Here is an 18,973-nt window from a genome sequence, read left to right on the forward strand (position 1 = left end):
GTTTAGATATTTTTTAATAGTTTTGCTGTTAAAAGGCAAACGCAAGTAACCAATTAAACTCGGTGTTTACAAAAGCGAGGGATTTGAAATGGACGAACGATTAAGGCTAGATAATGAGTTCAAATATCTAACTTATATGTTAAATACTATTCACATGACAAACCAATTTTCTGAATGACACAATGTTTTTGGATAACATTAAATACTGTTTCTGTTGCTCATTTACTTTGTTACTTTGTATTATTTTTTTACTTTATGACCATTGTTTGTTTTCCATGTCTGGTCTACATTCTGGATTACATTCTTTTGATTTCGACAAGAATCTTGGTTCCCTTGACAACTCTTTCTTAGAGTCAAATTTATACTGAATACAAGAACGATACACTGCATAAGTACATTTAATGTAACAAGTATTTCATCAAAAAAGAACGTGACAAACACAATGCATATCATATGTTGGAGATCAAAGTTGAATTTTAAATTAAAAATTTACAAAATTACATAATAACAATCAACGTAAAATAATTATAACAATACATTTATATACACATCATGACTCAGTATGTAGTTTTGATTTTTTTTATAATATAGAGAAATGTAGGCTCATTAATTGTAATGACAATACATGTATATAAACATGTAAAAAATATTGTAAAAGAACGTTAGAGCGGATATAAATACTAAAAGAACGCCTTTTTCAAACACTCATGAGACACTTGTCCTTTGAATAAGTATTGCATCTAAATGCATTGTATGACATGTAGGTGGAACAATTGTGCATTGACTTGGCATAATTGCAGTTTTGTCGGAGGACGTGTTTTGCTAATCATGTCACTTCAAGATGATTAATGTATTCATTTCATTAGCGAACAAGTAATGTTTAGGATTTCCTTTGTAAGTTACAAATCACTCCATTTTTAGACATTTCTGTATTTATTCTGAATATCGATATATGCACATACATGTTGCTGCTTCAACCAGTAACTCAACTACTTTTCACGGCTTCTAACATAGATTATAAGGCACGTGCTTGACACCTATTTTTACAGAAAAGCTACACCTTGACGCTATTTAAGCCATCTTTTTATGTCTAAATCATTAATATGAGTTCGTTCAATCATTCGTCTTGTCTGCTGTGTAAAATGTCTATGAGCAAGGGGAACAAAACTTGGTCTAAAAGACGTTCTTGCAATATCAACTTGAATGTCTGGGCTTAGTGTCAAATGTTTAGATATACAACGACGGAAAAACGTAAACGAACGCCCTTGAATAGCACCAAAATTATCCATGATGTGTCTTGAGTATCTATCGTCAATTTTAACACTATCAACATCATTGTTGCCTTCGGAAACGAACATAGATCTTACAGTTAGGAATGGATTTGTAAAAGGATCTTTTGTGAAATAAAGATCACTTACCGACAGTTGTGTTTCAGAATAGGTACAATTTAATTTCATTCTAACCGACGATCCATCTTTGTAAAGCAAGCTCATCTGCCATCGTTCCGGATCTATGACGACTTCTTTTATAAGAACGTAGGGTCTATTTGAATCTGTACGTGGTTGTCCAACAATTACAGATGTTCCGAATGGAATCCAATCAATTCCTTCCGGTGCAACAGGGAGTAAGCGAATATTTCCGTCTTGATACAAGACCAATACTTGAGCATAACCACCATTCCACGGAAGTGGTCTGTAAAATCTAATATATGCAACACCTTCCGTTCTCTTCCCGTTAGTTAAAGTCACATTCATGATCTCTGGAGCTAACCACCAAAATTCAACAAATACTGCTTCAATAATAACATCGTCGCTACGATATATTGTTTCAACCCTTTCAGCAACCATAGGTCTCTTTTCCATTCTCAACTCGTCAATTTCAATTTCAGCAATACTGTCACCTTCAATCGTCAAAACTAAGTAATTTTCTATATGCTCCATCCATGTAAAATCAGGAATTTTCCACATATGTTCCAATGTATGTTCATCATATACCTTCTCTTCACTTAATGACATGTTGCCTTGAGGCCCACGGTACCTCATACTCACAATGTTTTTTGATTTCAATGACTTGAACCTAAGATGTAGGTGTGATCCTATTCTTGAGTCGATACTTCCTTTACTTAATCCTTCAAGTTGGAAAAGAATGACCATGTGGACAGAGCGATCGTTTTGCATAGTCTGTCCATCTGTAATTAAGAGAGTGGCTTCGTTGTCTCGTAAGGCAGGTATGCCAACACGTGGTCTAAAATTGTTAAATTTCCATAATATATGGGAGAGATGCGGACAGTTCGTAAGATCAAAATCTTTTCTATTAGAAAAGGAGTTATACTGTGGCATAGATGCAGTAATGGAAAATTCGTTAATATAAGGATGAAATAATGCAACATTGACATTATCCACCTCAGCACAGGTCGTAGGTTCTGATCGTTGCAAAATAGTACCCATAGTTGTCCTTGAAGACAGTCTTGGATTTTTAAATGGAAAATTGCCATCCGGAATGCATATTGTTTCACAGTTCAAAATATTTTCCGTTATGTAATTGTCAAATACATCAAACTCAATGTGATCCAGTGCGATAGGTGATGAAGTATCACTGACGTTTATTTTAAGCACGTGCCAACCGGACTCAAAATCATATTCTTTTGGAAATCTACCCGTATCAATAAAAGTATTCCAGCTATCTCCGGGAGGTGCAAAATATGTTCCCATCCATTTGCCATGATCGAGCGATACTCGGAACAATGCACTCGTGTTAAAGTTTGAAAATCTGAAATTGTTCAGGTGAACTTTTGATTTTACTCTTAAACAAAAATTTATTGTCAAAGGTTTTCCTGGTTTTATCATCACCCCTTTTCCATCGGAAGCATTGGATAAATCCCGTACCTCATGGTTGGTCACAGATCTATTATTTATTCCTTGTAAAACAATACGTTTTGAAAAAACTTCTTTTTGTAGAAAGAAGAACAAGTAAAATGATGATAAAAACAGTTTCATTTCGAAACATAAAATGTCGGTCGACGGGCCTGTAAAACATAAACTTATATTAAATACGTCTTATTACATTATAAAGAGTGGACGATTCATTATAGGCATACATACACATCTTTTGCATTTAGTATTGCCGGCATACATCAATAAATAATAATGATCAGAAACATTTGAAACAACTTTTTTTCATGAATACAACCTTTAGAAAGTTTAATGGAATACTTAATGATTTATGAAAACTGATTTATTCAACAGGTCATAGTCGTTTGTCTACCCCGGACTTGACTTTTTATGAGCAACTCGGCGGGTGTTTCTAGAAAAGCAGAGGACGCTTACCCTAACGGTGCACCTGGTCCATGCTCCCAGTTTTTAGTGGAGTCCGAGTTGCTCATTTACTTTTGTTACTTGTATGTATGAATTTAGTTGCTTTATGTTCTTTGTTGTGTATGTATGTTTTCCATGTCTGGTCTTTGTCCCTGGATTGCATTCGTTTGATTGCCGCTGTAGCCTTGGTTCCCTTGATTACTCTTTAACAATGGCCTATACATTTGTATATAATAAATAAACACCTTAAAGATAATTTGCTTACGGTATATTTTGTGAGAATTGTGTTACCAGATACATCTTCACAACACATTATATGTGTTTTATAATAATGAGCTTCATTGGTATTTTCTTCTCCATTATGCATATTCCATGAGTCGCAAGAAAAAATAGCATTGCTTACAGCCGTGTCAAAAATGTACCAAATGTATTTTTGCCATATTTATCTAAAAAGAATTTCACTTACCACTGAATCAGTATAATTAAAATATATATCCTAAATAAGTTAACGATCTGTTTATAAAAAAAGACACTATTAACTTAACTCTTTGTTAAGATCAACACACGTACGGAAATACGATAGTGAGGCAATGTCTTGCTATATATATGTAATAAGAGAACATCAATCAGCAAGATATGATATGACAGGTAAAGGTTAACATGGACAAGTACAAGTGTTATATCAAATGTAAGTTTTATACCTATATACATGATATAAGCACATAACATTTGCATTAATTGTTTTGATGTCATATTGATTAGTAGTATCCTTCCTTGTACTGATCAATCCCTTCAATATTGATACAGTTTATACATTTTATAATTTCCCGTGAATTTTGATTTGTACTATTGGTTTTATGGTTGTTTTGGTTTAAATCACAAAGAAAGATAGAATGCGTAGTTTCGCCAAGCTCTGGCCTAGCGAATAAGTGGTGATATGAACACTCCATACGCAGGTGCTTAAGAGATGTTGTCACAGATGAAAGGAAAGTTGACAATTCTGAATGAAAAGTCAACACATTTGTCGTTAAGTTTGGTAAAATATAAACATAAAAGCGTTTTGTAATTAGTCATCCTTAAACTGATAGAAATATCAACTAAAGTTCTAGTTTGATTATCAAAACAACATGTATTGACATGTTATGATTACTGAGTGCTTTATCATCCCTTTATTTTATGTGATGCATAGGGATCAATCACATATCATGTCATCATAAACAGGTCTCTTTTACAAACACAGTCCGTGTTCTAAAATATTTTCGACGAGCTAAAAATTGGGGGGGGGGGGGCGCTATCCAGTGCATAAATATACTATTTGTGTATATGTTGTATGCCAATGGACAATGTGTGTAGTATTGAAAAAGTTATACTTTTGCAATGTTTTCTGTTATACTTACATCAAGTTAAATGTCGCGTTCATTGAAATGGAATTGCTATGTTACATACGGAAAAGCGGAATCATTGTTTGTATACTTTTAGCGTGAGATTATTTAGCTGGTCATATCATTGTTTTTAGTTTGTAATTTATTCACTATGGAGTTTCTGGGCATAAGTGTACATTGTGTAAAACAAGTTCTATTCATCAACAACATTTAACTTTCTATTTTAATTTCCGCAGTTCCCATTATCATGAAATAGTTTACTGCCATTTTTCTGTAACATTTATGATTAGAAGTTATATAAAGTGTAACCATTATTGGATATTATCAAACAACCATGCTAGGAAGTCCGACAAGGATGTTTGATATTTTAATTTTAATTACAAATTAATCTCATTTGTTTCAATTTTGAAAACCTGTTTTAAGTGAAGAATCTTACAGACTACAGATTAAGACAAAACGTTTTCTTTTTGAGAGTGACTAAATCTTGCTCTTTAAGTTTTAATTATTACTAGTAAGAAAATCAGTTACAATATTACTACTTAATTAATATAAATCGATTTTGCAAGGTCATCGTAAATGTAGTTCACATTCATCTCGCGTTGTTTAGTAACCACTTTAACCACACACACACCACAAACAAAACGTTAAACATTGTCACATGGAAATGAAACACATTAATTTTGTGATCTTTTGTTTGACAAATCACATGTGACTTTGTGGCATTTAGTTTTTATTTAGACCAAAAGAAAAAAAAAGTAAAATTACTTTTAATTAAGAAACAACTATATGCACTTAGTTAGTAAGGAATAAAAATAAATAATGTACACTACAATGAATATTGTGCGATGCAAATGGCATTGCATTCATGATAATTTTTACATTACTTAAAATTACAACTATGACCACATTTTCTTTATACACTTCCTATATAAAATTTAAATGCGTTTTTTTTTAATTTCGATCACTTATTTACATGTACAAGTGAATTTCATGCACAAATTGACAGAAAAAAACCAAAAAAACCTACTTCCTTTTGAAGTTAAGAGTACATTTTAACAATGTAATGTACAGTTTGGTCTTGGTTCATAAAAAAATACGACATTAATAGATGTAACATGCACAATATCAAAACCTTAAATTGTGCAATGAAAAATAAATTCTTTTTTTCCCAAAAAAAAAATAAAATACGTTTTGTATTGCATGTGTTTATAATCTGTTTACAAAAGAAAGTTCTGTCCACAATATACAACATGTACTTGTCATGATTGTTCTTTATTCATGTTGTTCTTTACGTTTCAAATTTTCGCCTTTCACAATTTATTGGCGCCGAAAGTAGAAAAATAACTTTTTAGGACACAACTATGTCTTCCATAATTGAAGGTCATTCAATTGTTGAAAAATTGTTATTCAGCAAAGATTCCAGTAAGTATCAAGACAGACTGTTGTTAAATTTAAAACTGTTATAAATTATATAGATTCAATGAAACACTAGATTTCTAATCCAATGCAGCCTTGGGTGCAAATTAATATATAGTGAATTAGTCCGAATTTCCTCTGACCCTGCAACCCTCCAGTTTTTTATTTGGATATTGATATGTCGGGTTGGGGTCAGAACGATGTGCCATGCAAAAAGTTGGAGATTCGGCGGTACCGCGGAGTATCGTTCTTCACGCGCTTCTTACGACTTTCATGTTAAAAGCATGTAGGTGATGCATACCTAGCTCGATAGGGATTCATTTTTCCATTTGCTGATGTAAGTTTTATTGGCTATTTGTCATCAAATCTCGTTAAAAAGAAGTTTGAAAGCCTTAACCCAGGGTCAGCAGCCATCTACTTTCGATCTCCAACTTTGAGTGACGCAAGCGAGATTTGGTCGTATGCAAATGAGATTCTGTCATGCACAGATGGTCACGTGAGATCAACAAACACCGCCTTCTTTGTGTGTCTAAACAAGCGTATGTACTGGAACAACATGGGGTCGATAAGTCTGAAATGGGACACTGGTAGATTTGGAATCGAGATGGTAAATGAAATAGGTCGTCGTATATTTGATGGACGCAAATTTCAATGTGACTTTTAACAGTAGTTTTAGTAAGTGTCACTTAATTTTTCATTAATTTTGTCCCTTGTCCCCTGCACTTTGTAATTCAGTTCCCGCAATTTTATTCCCAAAAATTGAACCAAATTATGCCACATGCATTTTTTTTTTGAAAAAGCAACTCCATCAAAATGGTGGCTGATGTCTTTATATTTTTCATTCCATTAGCGCACCACACCAACCTATTTATACCCCACTGGACATATATATCTTATCAAGGAACAGGTGCAGAAACTAAGAGCCATAAGATGTCTTCATATGAAATTTATGAAGGCATAACATAAAATGGATGGTGTATGTGTTTGTCATTGAGTTAAAAATAATCTTGATTTTTTTTTCAGTGTAACTATGAACAAATGAATTAGGAATGGAAAAAAGTGAGGGGGTGTCTTGTCAAAAATGCAATATATTCATATGTTGGAAATGTTATGTGAAATCAATGAATGATTCAAGTCCATAAACACTTTTGTTTAATTGTGTACATTTGGCATGATCACTGGAAAACTGACAACTTTTCAATTAACTGATTTTTGCTTCAGGTATCAAAGAAGGTTGTGCTACCATTCTCCTGGCATTACCAGAATATGTGATTAAAAAGCATAAGAGAGAAATCCTGTTAGAAACATATTCTGAAAAAAAAATATGTTTAGATGCATATGATGAGGCACACTACATATCAGAATGGTATGTTGTATATAGTGACAAAACGAAATGCATGCAGTGCAGTTAGAAATCTACATGAATGTCTTGTTGATGTACATAAAATGGTAATTACAACATGTATCATTACTAGCAAATTTGTATATATTTTAATAAAAGCAAACCCACAGTGTATTGGCAGCTGCCTCCCATGTGTAACGACTTATGTTTTACATGAAAAGGGGCATTTTTTGTAAGGGGTTACTGTTTTGAGTTGGCACACATTGTATATTTATTTTTTTTTACAATACACAATAAAAACCATATTTAATTTTACAGGTGATTAGATTTTAGAGAGGACCATAGAAAAGTTTGAATTATTCAAAGTAAAATAGATTCCACAATTTTCAATCTAACTGCAACTTCAACCAAAGACATAAGGATATATCTGTTGTATTGGAGTTAAGTGAGGCATCTGATGTGTCAGTTTTATCGAACGATTAAAAGTTGTATATACATTTACATGTACATTTGTATATCTGCAAATTGAAACAACTAATTTGTGTTGGCTCTCAAATCCTAAAATCATAATGTGTTTTGTACAGAATGATGTTTTTGGCATTGATGCACAAAAATGATTTGTACAATGGACCATGTCTTATGTTTTATTATTCTGTCTTTGTTCAATCTCTGAAGCATCGTCCATTTTATTAGCAAGGGGCAAGTAATCTTTTAAAAATGTTCCAAATTCCTGAAATGAATATTTTACCTCTCCATTGAAAAGTAGAAAAATAATGATTCTATGTTTCCCCAATCACTAAACAAGGCATATTTTTTCAAAATGAAATATTGATTTCAGTTGCTTCTGAATTAAAACTAAATGTATGTGCTTGTGCAACATAAATTTCTTATCTGACGTCAAATCCCTGCCCCCTAAATCCTTCAAGAATATTGTCACTGGAAGATGTAACTAGGTTTACTAGTGTATCAACCTGTTTTATTTATGATGCATGCACATAGTAATAGAGACAAGTGCAACATTTTGTTTATACATGTAGGTACTCAAGTAAATTCCAAATAAACTTTTAATTAACTAATGTGAATGTTATAACTTTCACCATAACATACATAGGTGAAGAAAACTCCTCAGCAATTAAACAAATTGAAAGCAAATGCGAAACCCTACAATACAAGAATGTATCCAACTTAAAATAAAAAAGCTTTGCCAAATGCAGCATGATTCAACCACAGTCAATTAAACTCTGCAAGTGTGGACACAATATTAATTATTGACGCACTTAACATAGAGTCTTACAATTCATTATGGACACAATATTGCACATTTTGAAATTCAATACAAATATAAAGGTCTGCTTTAGAGTGCATTCATGGAACACTTTGTACTTCATTATCTCAAAAAATATGATTTGTTAGGATGTGGCTTCCTTTATAATTTGAAAACTGTAAAAGATATTTGAAATCTTATTGAAAAACGCAGGCAAGGATTTTGATTTGACATCTACAAAATTTTTCAAACCAAAACAGAAATAAACAAGTATTTTTCCCTTTTATTTCTTGAATCAAGGGGAAAAATACTTGTTTAGGGCCCCTTATTCTTACTTGGCTTAAGTCACAACCCAAACAATCAATCCATGTCTGTTTATATTGTTATAGAATTTTGTGAAGCAATATCATAGGCATTGCTATACTTTTATTAGAGTTGTATTGTTATATCAATAAATTTCTTGTTTTAGGACCCATTAATGCCCCTAATTCTAACCCCCCAATTCTATACCAACCTTCCTGTTGTTGTTTGCAACCTTGTTTTAAAATTTATAAAGATCAACCAACTAATACTCAAATTTTTACAAAAACCAAGTGTCTCCAGATGACCACAACAAATCCAAACCAATATGCGAGTGAACAATTTTTGGGGTTGTATAAATATTTGAGATAATTTGGACTCAGACAGGTGAATAGATGTAGATATCTAATATTGTGACCAAAGAGTATAACTTGGAATTTATGTCCTCATCTATGGTAACTTGTTAGGACTTACATGTAGTCAACAGAACCACAATGGTATTCAGTTGTAACAATCAACCATACATTCATATGAGGTAGTACGTATATGTATTACTGATAGTTTTTTTTATAAAATGCAAAGAGATATGGCTGTTTTTTTTCTGAAAATAATATTAATCTTTTACTTAGATCGAATTTCGTCTGAAACTGCGACCCTCTTTTTATTTGGATATCCCAACTCAACATACTCATAACTAATTAAAAAAGAGGAGAGTTGCAATATCAGAGGAAATTTGAATTGTCTTCAGGCAGTTGCAAGTACTACATTTTTGTGTAGAAAGTCACACATGAACATTATGAAACAAAAAAGCTTAAATATGCTATATATATAAATCCATGCAGAGATGTTTGGTAGTGAAAGAAAATATATTTCACAAGCCTAATATAATTGGGTTCCCTAAGCCCTCTCTTTCCCATAGAATCTAAACAAAAAAAAAGAACAAGGAACAGGTATACAGTTAAAAACTCACATTGAAATAACATTATGTTAAGCTTCAATATATTAAGAACCTAAATTGAAGGTTAAAAATAAGTGCAAAACATAATTATAAACTGTTCTTTAAAAATATGAAGCAAAAATCCAGTAGAAAATGTATATGATTGCCATATGCCCCCCCCCCCCTGCTCGAAAATTGAGTTTAAACAGTTGAAGAAGGGCATTCTAAGGATGGGGTGCCACATGTAATATTTTACACATCTAAAAAACTCACAGTTCAACCAAAAGTAATGCAACCAATTGTAAATTGGATCCAACCACGTGTTTTCATATGTTGTTCCAGTACACGCGCTTGTTTAGACACATAAAGAAGGCGGTGTTTGTTGATCTCAGTAGACCATCTGTGCATGACGGAATCTCATTTGCATACGACCAAATCTCGCTTGCGTCACTCAAAGTTGGAAATCGAATGTAGATGACTGCTGACCCTGGGTTAAGGCTTTCAAACTTCTTTTTACCGAGATTTGATGACAAATAGCCGATAAAACTTACATCAGCATATAGAAAAATGAATTCTGAATTGAACTAGGTATGCATCACCTACACGATTTTAACATGAAAGTCGTAAGAAGTGCATGGAGGGCGATACTCCGCGGTACCGCTGAATCTTCAACTTTTTGTATGGCACATCATTCTGACCCCAACCCGACATTTCAATATCCAAATAAAAAAGAAGAGGGTTGCATGGTCAGAGGAAATTCGGAATAATAGTGAATATACCAAAAGGACAACAACCCAATCGGGATGATGATGTCCGCTATTCATTAGTCAATTCAATTTTTGGCAGCAATTTAATTTGAAGAAAAGATCGAAAATTTAATTTCTTTTTATCTCTCCTGATTTTTTATTGTGTAAAATAAATCTTAGCAATTCTTGAAAAAAACTAGCTGTAAAAGCTGAAAAAGTGTAGCTGTATCACAGACGTTCTGATTTGTACCTGATCCGTACCTGATTCTATGCAGAATGTTAGTTAATAAACATTATAGCAGTCTTTTTTTCGTTTAAACAGAATACTGTAGAACTACTCTGACATTATAAAAACATATCAAACGAAAAGATGTATTCATCATTTGTCATTTTGAGTGTTCCATAGTATAGAAATCTAGTTTTTTTCTTCTTTTTTTTTCTGAGGTAATTCTTTAAATATACAATATCGGTGAAAAATCTAAAATGGGACTAAAATATGACAAATGGGCACATCCATAAACAAACACATCGTTGAAACACATATGCATGTGTTCAAACATATAATTATGTTCAATGCTGTTCTTTGTCCTAATATACATTTATATCATATATATATATATATATATATATAGGCAGGCAAAACCATTTTTGTTTCCTTCGTATTTGTATTCATAACTCGTTTTTATAATGTGTTTGACATTTAACATATGCATTACATAACTGTTTGTTAAACAGGGAGTTCATCGACAGGTTAAAGGTGAAAATGAAGTAACGTAAAATTAGTTTGAGCTATTTGTGGATTTTTTTCCAACAAAACATTTTCCATTGTCATTTGGATACACAACATATCATTTTACGATTGTTTTGTTTTGTTGTTGAAACATTAATATGTGACAAAGGCTTGTTTTTTATACCATGTCTAAACCACAGGAACATAGTCAATATGTTTGCACTTACAATTCATTTTAACGCAATGAACTACAAACAGTTCTTTAATGTTACAATTTATATATTAGAAGTGAAACAGGATTGTATCAAATATATATATCAATAATGAAAATGCATCTAAACCTCCATTAACCGGGAAACATGACGACTAATTAGGGCGCATAGGTGCAGCTGTAAAATATAAACATCGTTAAATATTGATATGTTCAGACAAAACTATTATGGATCTCTGTAATTCGTACTATTATTCATGTTCATAATGCACCTTAAACGTATAACACTTTTTTCTCCTTCGTGTTAATGATCATGGTACCTTTCATAATTAATTTCACGTTCAAAGTAAATACGAATATATAGTTGCCCTTTAACAAGCAAGTTCATTTACATGTCATCATTTATCAAGAGTGAAAATGAAGTTGTTTCTTGACTCTTTTTATTGTGATGATTTATTTAAAAAGAACATGTTAATTTTAAAAGAGAATAAAAAATCGTTAACAAATCACTTTATTTAAAGTAATTCTAACCAAAATAAATTAAAAGTTTTATGAAAGTTCTAAGTATTTTGGCATTTTGAATGGAAAAAGCGCAAAAATAAATACATTGGTTGGATTGATAAAAATTACGGTTTTTTTTTGTAAAACAAAGCTTCATTTGTTAAGTGTTTAATTAGTTGACTTGTTAAGAATAGATACAAGTACTGGATATGGTCTTTGTATCATATAATTGTATGCCTTAATGTTTCTTTCTTCAAATTTGGGCCTTTCATAATTTACTGTCGCCGAATGAAAATGTGTGTTACCATTCTAATGCTATATGTTAATTGATTGATGATTTGTGATTGGTTGAAGTGTCGAAAAATTGCATGATTTTAAGAGTCATTCTCCGAATCAGGTAGTGAATGAAATAGGATTAACAAAAATCTCACATTTTGAAAAGTTGAATTTGACTGTTTGCAACATTAAAATTAAGGAAATGGATCAAGATTTGCCATATCACTTCGGTAAATTGAGTTATAATTTCACTGAAATGCACCGAAAAATCTTTTCAATGGAAGATAACTCTGCCAAAACCTCATTTTCCTTACGTTGTATTGAAAAATTTGTGAACAAATCTAGTGATACAGATATCAAATAAAAAAAAACCATTTGGAGGTCAAAATTACAAAATTACTTCATAGGGGAAATTATTAATGAACTTTACACCAAAGCAAATCCCTTTTATAGTCAACGGTAGGCACTGCTTTGTCTTGCCCTATTCAAAAGTACACCTCAAATTAGAGCTGGAATCGAACACTAACACAATTCTGAACAATGAAACTTGCATATTCTTTAACAATGGACAACTATGCAAATAAATGATCAGCACCACAATTCCCAAAACAAAACAACAGTTGTACACACAGGTTCTTAGTCCTTTATCTACACCAGTAATAGCTTAATATTCAGATTATTAGTAATAGGGTTACAATCATGCATATCAAAATTCGAGCAAGATTTACAAATGTATTTTTAATTTGCTGTCTTGGAAAAACATCACATTATCTGCAAAAATCAGCAAAACTCCTTATTGGTTAACATAGTAAATGAAATAATAATTCACGCAAGGATAATAGATCCGAATGCTCAAATGTTACATGCTCTCCACTCGGTTCAGTATCATAAGCTGAAGTTAAATTTCGACCGATTGATGAGTTGTCCTTTCCCAAAGATAGCTTTGTTAATTCAAGTATTTCACTTGACAATTAAAAGGTAGCTATAAAAATTCAAAAAAGTGGTAGAATTGGTTAAACATGATGGACATATAATGAGCAAAAGACCAAAAACAGACAAAGAAAACGTTTTTCGAATTGTGCCTATTTGTCCTTCAGACTATCATTTATTTGTTTTTTTTTTTGTGGATTGATAATAATTATTATGATAAGTGTCTGCAAATGTGTGCAAATGGGGGTCAGTAATTATTGTCAAATGTTTAAACTTCTCAGTACAGCTCTGCAATGGATCATAAGCCCAAGTATTATGGAGGTGGTAAGTCACATATTACGGATGACTTATTGTTTAAAGACAGCCCTGCATCAGACAAATATTAAGCAAATTTTACTTGTTTCATTAATCTTTGTGACAACTTATGCATATCTATCCAACAGAAGAAATATTCCCCCATAGTTATAAAATTTTGTGGTAAAGATATTGATTATAGTAAATTGGAACGGAAGCAACCAGATGACAAGATCAGGGCAAAATTGAATAAAATTTCATTAAAGAACAAAATAACTTTACGATAGTCTATCATAGAGCTTTTGAATTTTGCTTATTTTAGTTCTACGTAGATTAAGACTGAAAGACTTAACCATTGGCATTCCAAAAGCAAACCATTTATTAGACTTAATTCATCATGATAGGCTGATATGGCAACAATTTCTGAAATCGTTAAATGCTTAGTCTTCATCAGATGAGCTATTGCTTTATGCAGATGCATCAGGCTTAATTAAGGTATTTCCAAATATTTTAATACAAGATGGTGTGCAAGTGTTTGGCCTAACTATTTAGCAAAGCTTCAGATAGTAACAAAGTGATTGTTTTAACTCCACAAGAATCCATACAAACAACGTTGCATCTGAAAAATGTACCACCACACCTGTTTCTAAACTTTTAACGTCTATACTCACAACTGTCAAAGAGGGTCTACAGTCCTACCACAATACGTGTTACTCCCGTAGTTGTATTAAATCAATGCGGATCCTGAAAAATTCGAAAGATCTTTTGGAGACAATCAGTTCAAGACTATTATCTAAATATGATAGCATTAAAACCTATGATTTTTCAACACTGTATACTTCTATTCCCCATACTCAGTTAAAATCCCGACTTAAAAACATTATACATCGATGTTTTTTTTCCAAAAAGATGGTACACCTAGATACAAATATATAGTTCTTGGTAGAGATTCCTCATACTTTGTAAGAAAAAATTCCAAATCATCTTCCAGATATACAGAGGAAGATGTTTACAAAATGCTGGAATTTTTAATCGACAACATATTTGCCCTGTGTGGTGGACGTGTTTTTCAACAAATGGTCGGCATTCCGATGGGAGCAAATTGTGCTCCTTTACTTGCTGACCTTTTCCTTCATTCTTATGAGGCTAACTTTATATCTGATCTGATCCGAAAGAAAGAATATCGTTTAGCTTGATCCTTTCATCTCAATTTCCGCTATATAGATGACGTATTATCTTTAAACAATCCTAATTTCGGGGATTTGATACATCGCATCTACCCCAAAGAACTTGAGATAAAGGATACTACAGACACTGTGAAGTCAGCCTGCCTCATATCTTGACTTACTCTTAAAAATCAATGGTAAAGGAAAACTATTGACAAACTTTACGACAAACGCGATGACTTTTCATTCAAAATTGTCAACTTTTGTTCATATCACACCTCATACGTTATGCCAGAGCTTGCCGAAACTACACAGACTTTTTGTATCGCGCTAGAACTCTAACAAATAGGCCTCTGGAACAGAGTTATGTTGCTACAAGATTAAATTCATCACTACAGAAGTTTTATGGTCGTCATCATGATCTCGTGGATCGTTATGGTGTATCCATCTGCACCATGAAAACTGATTTATTCAACGGGTCATAGTTTTCTTTTCCTCGTTTGTCTACCCCGGACTTGACTTTTATTAGCAACTCGTCGGGTGTTTCTAGAAAAGCAGAGGACGCTTACCCTACCGGTGCACCTGTTCCATGCTCCCAGTTTTTTGTGGAGTCCGAGTTGGTAATTTGCTTTTGTTACTTTGTATGTATGATTTTAATTACTTTATGTTCTTTCTTGTGTATGTCAGTTTTCCATATCTGGTCTTTGTCCCTGGATTACATTCTTTTGATTATCGCTATAACCTTGGTTCCCTTGATTACTCTTTTTTAATAGTTGTTGGATGGGAGTTTTTGGGAACATTTTCTGTCAGATAGAGTTTCATTTCTTTTTGATGATGTGGTAGTTACGCATAATATAAAAAAGCAAATATGAAAACACAAAACTTTGATGACGTTCGTAGGTCATTTGGTTTGTGTTGCTCTAACATATATCATCTGTTTCAAAGCAAAACACATTCCTGGTAATATTATATTGTTGCTGACAAACCTGCAATTTCAGACGGTTTTCACAGTGGCTCTTTGGCTGGAAAAGAAGTCAATGCACACCCCACCTTATTTGCTAAGAATTTAAAATTTAAGGCACGAGGTTTGATTTGGTAGTATCTAGTACCTAGCACAAGGAGATATTATCTCAAAGATTAGAAACAAATCTTATTGTATATTGGATGTTAAAATACAAAACTTCCAATTCCATTATCAGCTATGACAAACTACATTAATCATATTCAAAAAAGGCTTTAAACCATCAGCCATTAAAATACATGTCTCTGCTGTAAATTATGTACATTAAATGTTAACATTAATGATCAAACTTAAATGTTATTGTGAAAAAAGGATGCTCAAAGGTAGAGAAACACAAGCAACATCTGACTCAAGAGTACCAATAGCTAAGGTTCTGCTAGGAATACTCACATCTTGTCTGTCACCGGTTACTAAGAATCATTTTCAGTGAAAAGTTGTACTTTTAGTTGCTATTTGTGTTAATTTGTTTTAGATTAGAGGAGCTTACATGTCGCTATGAATCCAAAGACATGACGTAAACTTAACATAGAATAGACATTGTAGCAGGTGTAGATATTATGCATTTTATGCAGCCAATAAGGGGTATTCAGAAAAATACATACAAAAAAAATGTTTTTAGCACCCAAATGCACATTTAAACATCTAAGGTTGGCACTTTTTCTTGAGCCTGAGAAAAGGGCAGGATGTGCCTAGTCCTAAGTTCTGTTGTATATTCATTATAATGCATATATCCGTTTCCAAGTAGTAGTTGCATATTTTAGAATACTAACCAGAAATGAATTGTGAAATAGAAAAATATGTGTGATTAAGTCTAGCCAACCATCTTTAATCAAAGAGGAAGGTTACATGTATTTTATTCCTTGTGTATGGGTTCGTTACATTATATTTATAATTCATTGTAATTGAGCACAGGATTTAAGATGTACCTTCTGAATTTCAATTGCAACTCAGTTATGATAAATACTGATTACATGATGCAATAGTGAGGCAAGGTGAGACCTGCTTACTTGTTTTTGCATTTATTGTGTTTCGTTCATGTTGATCTGAAGGATAAACTTTTGTACATGTCTCAGTTTTGCCACATCCTATTTTTGTATACCATTATTGATTTCTTTTGTTTTACACAAATTTTCGTAATAGTTATTACTCCTGTAATCTTGGTACTTTCAGTTCCTCCATAAACATACATGTATAAGTACCAGTATGTATCATACATGTATATGTACCAGTACATTATTCTCGTTGTGGGTCACCATTAGTCTGCATTTGTATTTAAAGTTTATATGCTTTAAAAAGGTACACTTCTGTATTTTGCAATTTAACAATGTTGGAACTAATTTGCTCCTTATTCACTAGCGTACTATACCCGATTGTTCAATTGTGAGGTAGCTCCTTTTGCCTATGAATAATAGTCCATTTAATAAATGACATTTTAACGCGAGACAACAAAATAATAGTCTGTCATTTGTGGAACATAGTTAGGATATGACAGGCTTAAAAATGATCTAAACTCATTGCAAACTTGTACCGCAACTTCAGCTGAAGGGAAGAAAAGTATGTATTATTATGTCCAGACGTAATTACTATTTCTTATAGACCTGCATGTCTTATTGTTCCTAAATAATCGAAAACTACACTTATTTTTTTTTCCTAGATATATTTTATCAGTTTTTTCTTACACTCAGCATTATCGTTATTTCTTATTGTTCTATGTGTGTATGTATAATTCGTGTCTAATGGAAATGACTCCACTATCTGGTGAAACTTCTGCCTTAGCCTTTCCGTTCTTGTTTGAACAGTACAAAATGATTAAAAACTCCTCAATATCCTCACTTCAATTATAATTGTGTTGGGATGTTTCTATTTGTCTCAGGCTTAAAAGTCCCGGAAAAGATGAACATTGTATTTTGTACATTCATATATATGGAATGTCTGTTAGTTATAAATAAGACATTGTTGAAGCGTTATTTTTTATTTATTTTAAAGTTTAAGCTTTCAATAAAAGTACTGATTCCCGACAAATAGTAAAACAAAGACAAATTGATACTTGTGCTTATCATTATACATTTGGAATGTAAATAAATGTATTTTTGTTTCTATTCATTATTTTTTGTTTTTTTCTTTTTACAAACATTATAATGTAAAAATTAAGTATGATCAATTCATACAGGTGTTAAATATACAAAAAGCCCTAAAATATCTTCATTATCCATAAAACTGATTAATTTATCGGTAAATCGTGAGAGACTTTACACATGTACATATTGTTTTTCTTGGTTCCGTCAACAACTATTTCAGACTGATGAATGTCTTTGCGGTTATTATTCGGCAAGGTTACCAACAACTTATTGTAGATCGCCATACTTAACTATACAGCACATTGTGTGAGTTTAAGGAGGTAGACCTAGGGTAAGGGACATAACTATTACATATCATTGGAAAGTTTGTTTTCAGCAATTTACATTAATCTCATGTAAGCATCAAAGTAACTTGAACAGATTTTATTCAATTTCAAATAAAAGCTTGATAGGCTTTGGTAAAATAGTTGATGATACAAAAATATCACTTATTTCAAGAGTTATATCCCTTACTCCAGGTCTGTCTCATTAACTGTAACCTTAGCGCATTCAATTTTTGTTCTGTATTCTGTTTGTAATCTGAATTATCTTTATATTTAACAATTTGACATTAAAAATTTGAATTTACTCAACTGTTATTCAAAGCGAGTTTATTGACAGGTCATCGCCATCGTAAATAGATTACCACACGTGAGATATTAACTTCAAATGTGTAGTCAAATTTGGCCCTTTGTAAAATAAAGAATTAAGGGCGTAAAACGTAAGAAAACAACCGTTTCTTTGACATTCTAATAGCTCTTTATGTACAATCAGAAGGGAGACAAAGAATTTTACCATGCATATATTTTTTCCAAACAGTGAACTTCTTATAGATAATTTAGGGAAATATAAAATTCTATTGCAATATTCTCAACATTCTTCAGAAATGAAAAAAAAACTTGATCTTTCGAAGTAATTGTGACTACTGTGAGTTTATATTTTATCATACATTTGGCTTCTCGACTGTGTTCCTTATATATTACATAAAACCGTTCCAGATTGTTAAACCTTCGTACGTCTAGTTTA

General features: G+C 32.2%; 1 protein-coding gene and 1 long non-coding RNA gene across 2 annotated transcripts; one reads left to right on the forward strand and one right to left on the reverse strand.

Moving 5' to 3' along the window:
- Positions 1–384: 384 nt before the first annotated feature.
- Positions 385–3,964, reverse strand: LOC148604874 (uncharacterized). The gene is made up of 2 exons (XM_088550639.1): positions 3,781–3,964; positions 385–3,025 (listed from the first exon to the last, which is right to left on the reverse strand). The coding sequence occupies exon 2, from the start codon at positions 2,994–2,996 to the stop codon at positions 1,068–1,070; it is 1,929 nt and encodes a 642-aa protein (XP_088406765.1). The 5' UTR covers positions 2,997–3,025; positions 3,781–3,964; the 3' UTR covers positions 385–1,067.
- Positions 3,965–6,525: 2,561 nt separating this feature from the next.
- Positions 6,526–7,924, forward strand: LOC148604875 (uncharacterized). The gene is made up of 3 exons (XR_015916172.1): positions 6,526–6,787; positions 7,334–7,478; positions 7,773–7,924. It is a non-coding gene; the product is annotated as an uncharacterized LOC148604875 (long non-coding RNA).
- Positions 7,925–18,973: the final 11,049 nt, after the last annotated feature.

The sequence above is a fragment of the Perna viridis genome, chromosome 10 (assembly GCF_037379345.1).
Source record: "Perna viridis isolate PV_CMFRI_1.1 ecotype Kerala chromosome 10, ASM3737934v1, whole genome shotgun sequence".
Taxonomy (NCBI): domain Eukaryota; kingdom Metazoa; phylum Mollusca; class Bivalvia; order Mytilida; family Mytilidae; genus Perna; species Perna viridis.